The 12,708-nt window shown below is 37.1% G+C and overlaps 1 protein-coding gene across 5 annotated transcripts in view; it reads right to left on the bottom strand.

Moving 5' to 3' along the window:
* LOC121739222 (sodium/hydrogen exchanger 9B2-like) overlaps nt 1-12,708 on the bottom strand; it is a 90,550-nt gene that overhangs the window by 49,664 nt on the left and 28,178 nt on the right. For 3 of the 5 annotated variants that reach the window (XM_042131690.1, XM_042131613.1, XM_042131935.1), the window contains exon 2: nt 663-934. In XM_042131690.1, the coding sequence (XP_041987624.1) occupies nt 663-934 (272 nt within the window). Of the gene's footprint in view, nt 1-662; nt 935-1,547; nt 1,713-11,683; nt 11,703-12,708 lie in introns of those variants that run through there. The other 2 variants (XM_042131772.1, XM_042131858.1) reach the window with 2 other exon arrangements.

Genomic DNA, 12,708 nt, shown 5'->3' with positions numbered 1-12,708 from the left:
GAGGTCCCTTCGTAGCACTGCCACGAGATCGTGGCGCGGCACGGCCCAACGATCGCAAACCTCAAGGGTATACTGGGCCGTGTCCTCCACAGCGCCGCACTCATGGCAGGCTGGCATGCTCGATATCAATAATGACAATAGCTAGGCACTTAAAATTTTCACAAAATCCTCAATTATATTATGTGTTTTTTAATAAATTAAATTGAACTAAGATAAAAATTTAAGGGAGGCTCTCACACAAAAACCCAATTTTTGGCCTATTTTTGGTCTATAATCAATAATGGTACGGAACCCTTCGTGCGCGAGTCCGACTCGCTCTTGGCCGATTTTTATTTTATTATTATTTTGTACCTTGTAGTTACTTTGAAGGGTCATCTAATTCCCTAAACGCATAGCATGACGACGTTATCACAGCACCGAAGGTGAACCGTTTTCCCGGACGTGTCCTCTGTTGTTACAGTGGAGCGTACGTGCTCGCTGACCGGTGCTCGGTGCATACAAACACGTTAGATATAGACAGACACCTTATATTTTATATTATAGATTTTCATTGATAGTGTTATAATGATCAGTATCTTGTACTGAAGAAAAATTAGAAAAAACTATATAGTAAGAATTTTTCGAACTCTACTAAATATATTCTATAAGTTCAAACATCTTACCTTTCTGAAGGCAGATTTTCCCGGTCCTTGCTTCCTTCGCTGGCCATGATGGAGACTTTTCTCTTGCCGTCCGGAGTGGGCACCCTGGGTGGCGCTGCGGTGTAGGCCGGGGGCTCCGCTGGTGGCTGCTCGGGCTCCACTGGCGGCTTCTCGGGCTTCGCCGGGCTCGTCGGGTCGGTCGGGGTGCCGTTGGTTTCGTTCTGGTTCTTTAAGTCGCTGAGATCAAACGGGTATTCCTTTATGGCCGCCATTCTGACGCTTGTCTTTCGAACCTGGAGCAAATATTTATTTATGAAATATCATTCACTTCTTAATAGATTTTAATCGACTACCAAAAATGTAAGAAAGTTGCTATTTCAAAGTTACCTATTTAATAAAAATGTAGAGATCTACATTTTTATTATTTGAATTGTACATTTTTATTAAATACTAGCTGAAGGTGAACTTCGTGTCACTTTAAAACCTTCCCTGGCCTTCTACGAATATTTTAAGACTAAAATTAGCCCAATCCGTTCAGCCGTTTTCGAGTTTTAGCGTTACTAACACAATTGAAAATCCATTTTTATATAATATATAGATATTAATATTCAGTACACGAATCAAAGCTTTGCTGATAGTAATCTTCAATTATTAACCAAACCTAAGTATTTATACCTCTTATGCTAATTATTATAATACAAACAAAAACTTCGATTAAAGTAATTTATTTAAAATCTATTTAGACATGAATCCCAAAATGGTTTGTTTGATGTTTTTGCGAAAAAAATTTCTATGCGTCTCTCCAATAAAGTGCTATTTGAAGACGTAAATTATAATGTGGGATCTCAATAATTTCATCATAGCAATTCTTCACTTTCACAATAAAACGGCACGAATTTTACTCACATGCAAAAAATTCACAAGACTTTGTGACGATTATTTAAAAATGGAACGTATATTAAGAAGTTATTTTGTATGCATATTAAAAAAAACTGTTATCAGAGGAAATCCTTAATCGGAGAAGTTAACCGTCAACCGCCTAATTTAATTGCGACACGCGTGTTCAGCTGCGGCCGGCCCCGGACTGAAACCACTCCTTACAGCCGTCGCCCGCGAAGCCTCCAACTTACTAATTAGTAAGTATAATACATAACTTACATATGCTTCAAACTGCTTAATGTCTTAGGTCAAAATTGCTGCTGCTGATACGATGGTTGGAGGCTACAATCAATTTTAACGGTGTTAAGAGGCGACTAATCCCAAAAATCAAACATCGTCCTTCTCTCTTCACACTCACGCCCGTCTTTCACATGCTAGGTGAAAAAGAACGACGCGGATTCATCGCCATATTAGTTTTTTCTCAATATCTCGATAAATATACAACATTTTAAAAATCCGCTAGGTCGATCTCTCAATGATAGAATTTTATACAATGTGTTAAAATATTAACTTAGTTTAATGCACGGTTATGGCAATAAATAAAAAAATTGTGAAAATAAAATGCATCTTTGTGATTTTTTCTATAGAGAAAAGTTTATGACATCGTGTTTTTGCTCAGATCGAATTATTTATTATTTAGTATTTAAATATAATGTAGTATCTAATTTTAGAAAATGACACAATCACTACACTAAAAATTTATCGCTGTTATAGGGTAAATAGAAATTTCCTTTTATTATTTGGCAAGATTTTGAGATTTTTCAATTTTAGCTTAGATTTTGGGGGGGCTCATGTCCCATGTGACCCCCCCCCCCTCCCTTCGGACCGCGCCTGGTTAAGAAGAAGGTTTTACCTACGTTACGTCTTTGTCATAATTTTAAATGCGTTGGAAAAACTGTTCAGTGTTCACCTATAAAAAAATCACGCACACGCACTTCGAAGCAGAAAAATATACTAAAATAAAAAATATTTTTAAAAACGAACATACATGTTATATTTATTTTCTTATCAACGGTTTATACATACCTATTTTTTTACGGCGGGGATTAATCTCAATCAAAAACGATGACCTTGCACACAACCAAAGACCAAGCGTATACGCATCGCAATAAGATTCATTTTAGCTTAGCATAGAACTGTTCTTGCATAAAGCGGATCTTGTCTATTTTTCATGTTTTTTTTTAAATATCTTTGGAAATAAACATTAAGAAACAAAATTGTTCGGTTAAAGAGATTTTAATATAGATTTACTAACAATTTATTCAAATAAAATGTATAATTATCCTAGTTATTACTTATATTTCGATGAAATAGATTTTTATCGGAGGTGAGTTTGTAAATTAATTACAGCCAAAGTACTACGTTTTATTAAAATGTTTATGGTTTAAGGTATTTTAAATATTGTGCTTTATATCTCATATTTTTAACACTTCGTTATTATATTGGAACTAGGTAAACCGGGAGTCACGGAATAACAAATTGGGGTTTATCCTCGCCTTAAGCGAAAATGTTATTGGAAACAAATTTGATTTGTTGGAAAATCTATGTAGTTTAACCATTGTTTGTTTAAAAGAAAAGCGAAAAGCAAAAATGTTATATTATTATTAGAGATGTGCCGACTAGTCACCGATTAGTCGGTAAAGCCGACTATCCGGCCACTTTTGTAGTCGGCGACTAGTCGGCGAATAGTCGGCAAAAATTGCCGACTAATCGGCTTTTTAGCTTTTTACTTTTTTTGCTCTTATTGGAATTACATTAAAGATAAACCTTGATTATTATTTATAATGTGTTTTTAAGTATATCACAATTCACACTCGACCAATGTTAGACATTTTAAAATTAAATGAAGTGTTTCTGAAAGTACTTTCACTAAAGAAATTATTTTTGTAAATATAATCTTAACAACAAATTAAGTATGTTTTATTAAATCGAGATTTCATGTACATGAAATAGGTATTTAATGAAAATCATCACTGTATCACAGAAACAAAATAAAGAAACGTACGCATAGTACAGTTTGCAGGCGGCGTGTGCGACTCACCCGCAAAACAGCAGTAAATTAACAAAAAATTAAAACCGACTTCCAAGGTAAAAACAATAATAACATCCTTTAAATAATATGAACTAAAAAGTATTAAATTATTTTTCCTATCTAATAGTGCCTTTTTCCGAATCCGGCTAAAACTCAACTATTTCTGTACTCAATCTTCATCATTTTGAAGTCGGTAGAAGATATACTTAGCTGAATCTTCAGTCTGCCAGAATATTTGAAACTTTTTTAACTGGCACCGACTTCAAAATGATGAAGATTGAGTACAGAAATACCCAGTTGAGTTTTAGCCGAATTCGGAAAAAGGCACTATTAGATAGGAAAAATTATTTAATACTTTTTAGTTCATATTCTCTAAAATCTCCACAGCCGAACATATAACCTCCTCCTTTTTGGAAGTCGGTTAAAAAAGATACAGAAACTTCCGAAACCATGATCGGCTTGCTTCTTTGCAACCGACTAATCGGCTAGTCGGCTAGTCGGCCAAAGTCATGATCGGCACATCTCTAATTATTATCTTTCTTTCTACTTAAGAGCCCGTATACGAAATTTTGCAGAAATTTTGAAGTAAACGACAGAAATAATCTATATAGATAAAATTCTATCCAATTCGAGAAAAAAGAAGAAAAAAAAACAAATTGTGCCAAAAAACACGATTCAAGACAACCTAAATCTCACATTATATTATTACTCGCCGCAAGGCTAATGTGAGATTTAGGTTGTTTTGAATCGTGTTTTTTTGGCACAATTTGCTTTTCTTTTTTTTGCTTTTTTCTCGAATTGGATAGAATTTTATCTATGGATTATTTCTGTCGTTTTTTATGAATTACAGCTCCAAGTTGCCGAAATTAACAGCAATTCTTTGCCCATTTTCTCTAAAATTTTGCAGAGTTACATATTTTTTTACTCAACTATTTCATATTAAAGTGGTAAAAATAATTCCAACATTGTATAAACGACTTTCTCAACAGTACATTGTATTTTTTTCATACCGTTAAGACGTCAATACAATCCATAAACAGGTGATATTCTAAACCTTTTACAGCAAAAATCACAAAACGCGTCGCGGGTTTGAGTTGGATTATTTAAAAATACTTAAAAAAAACAAAAATCTAGCTCCAACATTAGATTATAATTGAAATGATCTTACATGTTGTGCATTAAAACTTATAGAAATACTGTATTTTAACTGTAAATCACGTCTGTTAATCAGCGAAATCGGCAAAATTTCGTATACGGACTCTTAAAATACGTACGGTTTTTACCGTACGTATTTTTAACTTGTGGTCTTTAGAAGTCAATGTTATACTTCATTGTTTTTTTGACAAAATAGACACTTATTAAGACAAAAAATTTCAGCGGTAAGCTTCTTGATTTAGTAAGTACCTAATACAAATTGAATCGCCGCCTCAACAATTTCCACTTACTCAAGACAACGCGCAACGTCAAACGTGTTACGTAAAGGCAATAATTAGTATTTATACTCGTAATACCAGTTTTTCATGCGTTATGACGATTATTTTATTGTTAAAAAAAACTTTCTGTTGCTGGCTGCTGCTGCTTGCTGTTACTATTAAATAGCACGCTATTCAAACAACATCTATATCCAGCTATAAAAAATCTTTAAACGTGGTGACCACTTTAAAATTCAATAAGTATTATGAAGAACAATATAATAATATAGAAAAGTGTTGCTATAAAAATGACAGACAATGTAAACTGCAGTCTAGAACAGGCTCATAGCTCTACGTGGCTCTACTTTTTTGATTATATTAATTATTAAATTGGTCTTCGGTAATTGTACCATCGAAGAAATTGATTCCCAGGCAGTTGACAGACCAACGTCATTTGGTCGGATCATGTCAATTCAATGTTAATTGTGATCTGTCGGCTGGGTTTGACATAACACGACCAAACTACGTAGGTCCCCCATTTGCTTAGGAATCAACTTCTCTGATAATACATGTTTGAATGCGTGTTGATATTTTTTAAATGATAAATACGTCTCAATATAAGACAGTGTATTCGACATTTTACAAAATTTAGGAGTTAGTCAACGTTAGGTGGAGTTTTTAGAAAGAATCTATTATTAATATTGTTAACTTAAGCTGTTGATACTTGATACTTTTGCGCATAATACAAGTGTTTTATTAGCAGAAACAATAAATAAATCAAAAACATAATATGAATCTGTCAATAATTTATCTTTTTAAGATTGCTTTGTTGTAGTGATTGTACTTAGTTTTATTTTGCTGCTCTATTTTCCTGTTGCGTACTACATTTTCTTTGTTGATACATTATGATTTATCATACCTTATTATCGCCATCTTTTACGGGACTTCGGCAGCTTGAACCGAACTTCGCCATTCGGCCGAATTTCGGTGAAAATGCCGAACATTCTGCACTAATTAATATACTTGCTCTATCATAATAGAAATTAATGAAAAAAAACATATCTGTAGTAACAGTGAAATAAAATATGTCTGATTTTTTAACCGACTTCCAAAAAGGAGGAGGTTATATGTTCGGCTGTGGATATTTTATTTTTATTTTTATTTGTGGGAATAATGCATGGTGGCCAAAGGAAGATCTTCCGACCGAGCGAGGTGTTATGCTCGGTCAGGCCGGAGCCCACGTGATACATTTCAGCTGTCGTATATATACCGACGCGCTCAGAAAACTTCGATAGCGCGATGCAGGAATGTTAGGCGAATTGTGGGTACCGCCACATCACTCCCCCCCGAAGACCGGAGGTCGAATCTTGAAGTCTTGTCGCTTGAGTCGCCAGTGCCAGTGAGTTCCAGTGAGTCGGAACTGTAAGCTGCTGCACGGGATCCAGTGAGTCGGATAGCTGCCGTGCGGGGCCGATGCTACGTGCTGACCAGGAGAGATGTGCTCTGCTTGCTGACCGGTCGGCGTAGTGAGAAAGCCCGATGATGCCGATGCGGAGTCGCCCAGGCCGCGGTACATTGCGGCTAGTGGACGATGTACCCGATGAGGCGATGCTGGCTGGCGCGGTGCGGAGGGGCGGGGAGTGATGATGATGAAGGAGGCGTGTTCTGTCGAGGGTCACCAATGTGGGAATAAGCGTGGCCGCCACAAAGGAAGATCTTCCGACCGAGCGAGGTGTTATGCCCGGTCAGGCCGGAGCCCACGTGATACATTTCAGCTGTCGTATATATACCGACGCGCTCAGAAAACTTCGATAGCGCGATGCAGGAATGTTAGGCGAATTGTGGGTACCGCCACATATTTGTGTATGTTCAACGATTACTCCGCCGTTTGTGAACCGATTTTCGAAATTTTTATTTTGTTGTATTAGGTTTCACTCCAATTTGGTACTATGTACACAAAAGTGGTGACCTGATGATGGGATCCATGAGTAATCGAGGGAACTCCTCTTAATTTATATGGAAACATATGGTGATTTTGGTTTTATAAGAAGCATCCTAAGCATATGCTACCAAAACGCAAGATTTTGCACCGAGGTATACTATGGTTCCGAAGATACTAACAGAACTCCGGCTTCCTTATAAATACAAGTTTGGGGGCTTAGGCGCTGTTTTAAGAACTGAAAGCATATGCTACTATGCAAATTAAATTCATCATCATCATCATCATTACCACGTCAGGGTCACCAGTGTCACCAAAATTAAACATAACAAATTCCGCCTTAACTCCAGAGCGTAAGGCACACATTTGACATTACTTTGAGAAGTAAGCTGCTTCGATAATACAAGTAAGTACATGCATGTCTCCGAGGGATATACGTGGGAGAGCCATGCTTCGGCGCGAATGGGCCGGCTCGACCGGAGAAATACCACGTTCTCACAGAAAACCGGCGTGAAACAGCGCTTGCGCTGTGTTTCGCCGAGTGAGTGAGTTTACCGGAGGCCCAATCCCCTACCCTATTCCCTTCCCTTCCCATCCTTACCCTCCCCTATTACCCTGTTCTGTCTTAAAAGGCCGGCAACGCACTTACAGCTCTTCTGATGCTGCGAGTGTCCATGGTCGACGGAAGTTGCTTTCCATCAGGTGACCCGTTTGCTCGTTTGCCCCCTTATTTCATTTAAAAAAAAATGTCTCACTTCCATACAAAGTAATACAAACCGCATCTTGAGACTGGGTCGCATCTTAAGTACTGACTATTTATACCGGCCTTAGTATGCAACCGCCCGCGCCATAGACCACGCGCACCTGGGGCACAATTCTCAGAATGTGAGAAAAGTTCATCTTCGAATAAAATACCGAATTATGAGATTTTTACGAGCGTAACATAGTTTGTGTATTCTCAAAACTTCACATTCAAAATATTTCGTGCAAAGATTTCGAGTCGAACGAGTGGGACCGGTTATAGATGTCCGAATTCGTACACCACATGTGGCCGCTTGGAAGTTGAAGCGTTAGAGACCGGTTTCCTGCACGATATAATTTGTAGCTAATAGTTTGTGTATTCTCAAAACACTCGAAATATTTCGTGTAAAGATCGCTCGAGTCATACAACCTACAAGTGCTAGGGACCGGTAGATGTCCGAATTCGTACACAAATTCACCCTCCTATTGGTGGATATTATGTAGCAAAGTAGTTGTCAAATAAATAAATTACGAACAAATATTCGTGCTTGTGTTTCTTTTACGATATAATTCCCTACTTATAAGTTAATGTATTTAAAAGAAACTATTTATAATTTCGTTAAGTTAGAGTAGCTTGTATTCTGTGGAGTTGCTGTGGGGGGGGGGGGGGGGGGGAATACGCTCTTTTCTTGAAGGTTTGCTGGTCGTATCGGTCTGGAAATACTGCTGGTGACAGTTCATTCCAGAGTTTTACAGTGCGCGGCAGAAAGTTACGGCAGAAAGTACGCGAAAAACGCACTGTGGAAGACTGCCACTCATCAAGGTGATGAGGATGGTATGTTTTTCGCGTGGGACGATAGCGAAAAGTTGCAGGTGGTATGATTCCGAACAATTCCTCAGAGCACTCCCCGTGATACAACCGATAGAGGATGCAGAGTGAAGCTACATCTCGGCGTAATTCCAGGGGGTCCAAGCTGTTTGAAACACTATGGCAGTCAACAATTCGAGCAGCCCTTCGTTGGATACGATCCAGAGGGAGCAGTTGGTATTTTGGCGCCCCTGCCCAGAGATGAGAACAATATTCCATATGAGGCCGAACCTGCGCCTTGTAGAGTTGTAGGCGTTGGTCCGGACTGAAGTACTGTCTCGCTCTGTTAAGAACGCCCAGCTTCTTCGAGGCTAATTTGGCATTACCCTCAAGATGATATCGGAACTGGACTTCGCTCGATATGTTGACGCCAAGTATCTCAATGCTAGGGGAGATGGTTAAAGAAGTCCCCTTTGAAACGAGGATAAACGACCATTGGTGACCTATTAAGGATACCAATATAGATATCCTTTATAGTAATTGTTGTAGTAGGTCTGTAAAAATCTTTACAAGATCTGAACAAAAATTAAATAAACTTTGCATTCTTCTGACACACATCTTAATAAGGTTCATTCGTAAATTGCATTAGAAAAAAATAATACTTCTATCTAACGTACACCAGCAATTAGGTAAATTTTTCATTTTGGGAATATTTAGGAATCTTTTATTATTTAATATTTTGGACTATTACTATAAACAAGTCACACGAAAAAGCGCGGCGGCATTGAATGAAAGTTCGGCCGAACTTCGGCCGAATTTTTCATTTTTACCGAATGTTCGACCGTAGTTCACGTATTCGGTTCAAACCGCATTCGGCCCATCCTTAGATAAAGATTATAATCATTGTCTTTAAGTGCGGCCGTCACTTTTGTGAAAGTCTTAATAAAGTAATCATCATCATCTTATAATTAATACATAAAATTCTCGTGTCACAATGTTAGTTACCGTACTCCTCCGAAACGGCTTTACTGATTTTCACCAAATTTTATGTATATAAACCTACTGAATATGTATATATTCAGTAGGTCTGAGAATCGACTACTGGCTACTTTTTATATCGATAAGTGCATTTGTTGAATAAATAATAAGTACTGTAAATTATTACAACTCGAGCCCGTCAGTCTCGAGTTGTAATAATTTAATATTTGTTGGTGCAACGGGATAGCGATGGACGTTGCTATGGTAACATTCTTATTTAGTCACTTCAATAAAATAATATGGGCGAAATACTTTATCTGGCAAAACAATGTTTGCGGGACAGCTAGTTTTATATAAATTTAAATGTCTCCGAATACGAGCTGAGTCAGAAATGTAAGCGGGCCGACTGTTGACAGTGCTCGGCAGTCGTACGGGAGCGCGAGTATTTATTAGCTTAAGTGCCCTCATCACAATCACATGATGTCTCACGAGGAGCCGGCCACGAGCTACCAATAACAATTACGAGTGTGTTTAGTGGTACATGCCGGCTAAGCCCATACGCGTACATTGACTAAACAAAGTCAGCTGAGCTCAATCAGATGACTTTTTATGGCTTTTACACGAAAACAATCAAACATTATAGCGTTAATATGTTGTAAAAATATTACAAAGTAGTTACAGACTAACCATTAAAAGGCTTTTGGGTTCTAGAAAAAACAACTGTAACTACTTAAAATATAATTAAAACATTACAATAGTGTTTGATTTTTTTGGAAAGTATAAATAAGTATCTTAAATTGATCTTAAAGTTATTTTGGTTCTAGCATATTTGACCTATTTCTCACTGGTTTTGAATCAATACGTACTTCCGTACTAATCCGTACTAATATTATAAATGCGAAAGTGTGTCTGTCTGTCTGTCTGTCCGTCTGTCTGTATGTCTGTCTGTCTGTTACCTCTTCACGCTCAAACCGCTGAATCGATTTTGCTGAAATTTGGCATGGATATGCTTTGAGTCCTGGGAAAGGACATAAGATACTTTTTATTCCGGAAAATGTACGGTCCCCGCGCGATAAACGAGTTTTAGCGCAACAGAGTTGCGGGCATCATCTAGTATTTAAATACTTGTAAACTTAACCTATGCTAATATAATTATAACAACTTAATTTATTGAATACATAATTACATAGCATTGTGCATAACAAATAACCTTTACGAATAACAGGTATATTAGCTGCCATTAGAGTTTTCCAGCGTATACTAATTGAAAGAGATCGCAAACTTAGTGATTAGCAGATGGTTAAGGTTAATCTGTTACAGGCGACTGAAGTCGTAAATGTCACAAATGTTTACCTTGCGATTGACGCCCGGCCATATTGCGGACTCACGAGCGGCCGGTTAGCGATACGCCTTGTTTATTTTGTGGCTGCTCACACTGGCACGACGCAGCGCGAAATTTTCAACACAATTTGAGATGAAACTTTCTTTTCTGTACTAGGAAATACTAGTTTAAAGAGTTTGGAGTCACGCAGTGCGACAACGCTTTGGAATATAAAACGTCTAATATTTAAAACTGCAATTAGTTCACTACACAATTTTCATTGAAAGAATTCGAATCGAGCTCAACAACGCGTAATCGCTTTTGGAAAGAAAAGTGTAACTTCTTATTTTGTTAATTTCCGTAGTTCTGTAGTTTAATTTAGAAATTGATGACTCAAGAGCAACGTCGCGTCGCGTTCCAGTATGAGCTAAACTTTACATCGACACCAACGTAATTATGGACTGATTTGCGACTGTATGTTTAAAAGTAAATAAACAATTATCGGGTACACAACTTGGGAGATGCTTATATTATAGTTTCTTATCGTTTTAAACGCAATAAAATTTGTGACGAAATTTCAAAATTTTATAGTTTTACTTTCGTATAATCTTATTCGATGATTATTGAGATAATTCAAAACAAGTTAGGAAATCGTAAACATTAATTTATGAGAGCAATATATAGCCCTAAAGCAATATTGTATTATTATTTATTATAATACGATTATGCCACTATCGAATCTTAATAGTTTCATTTTATCGCGAATGTGAAGGCAATTTTCGTAATCGACGAGTGTGAGCACGCCTCAATGACACAAAAGTGTTTGTAATTGTTGATTTATTGATTGATGGATTAACGTTATCAGCACTCACCATTGTTTACGACACTACACTGTAGGAGGAGTAGGACACTACACTGTAGAAGGAGTAGGACACTAGGCACAGTACGACACCGGCAGAGGGTCCGACGCGCGCTGCCCGCAGTACGCGCTGGTATGTGACGATACGATGTGCTACATTACTTTATTAAAATGTTCAATGCTGCCCGTTTGATCTTCGCCTTGTCGAATTCATTAAGGATACCGACGGAACGATGACAAACGCTCCTATTCTTCCTTATAAACATATTCATATATGCCTAAACAACTAGAAAGATGTTGATTTAAAAAGTATAGCATCTACAGAGACAGAGTAGACAGAATGATAGAGTATGCCGACTTAGAACTGATGTTGAAATTTTTAAATTTGACGTATTATGACGAAAATCGTCGCTAGGGTTGTTAACTTGTTACCTACGAATTTAAAAATATGACATATTCGATGGACGTGTTCCTCTTTGGTCGTATTGTTGTTTCATGTTTGTGTTTTGGCACATGCGATCAAAATTGTCAGAACCCAATTTTGAAATCTTTATTTTAAACATTTAAAAATAAATTATATCAGCCAGCGCGAGGCACATTCCGTTCATAATCCTAGTGAAACCCGACGAATTTGACAGATATTGAAAACTGTCCGGTTCTTTGCAGTCGAACTACTGGTAGTTATGTCTATTGTGACAGAGACGAGATAATTGATATAAAATATATTCTTATATGGATAAGTGGTATAGAAATGATCTTAAAATTATTATTAATTTCTTGTAAAATTCTTTAATTTTTTAAACGGCGAACAATCGAATGAAACCTTTCAATAAAAAAAGTTAACAAGATTAGATTATAACGATAAGAAAGTACTATTATTATACTTCATAGTAATAGTAATAAGTGTAATAACAATAAACTAATAAACGTAACACTAAATCGACTATAAAAGTGAGTACAAACTATTTTATATTTTAAGGTGAGCTACACGTAGGTGGGCTCGTAGCAAAAGCGTAGCAGCGTCGTAACCGCACAATA

This window comes from Aricia agestis, chromosome 1 (genome assembly GCF_905147365.1).
Source record: "Aricia agestis chromosome 1, ilAriAges1.1, whole genome shotgun sequence".
NCBI classification, from domain to species: Eukaryota; Metazoa; Arthropoda; class Insecta; order Lepidoptera; family Lycaenidae; genus Aricia; species Aricia agestis.
This window is presented reverse-complemented; position numbering and strand designations above follow the sequence as displayed.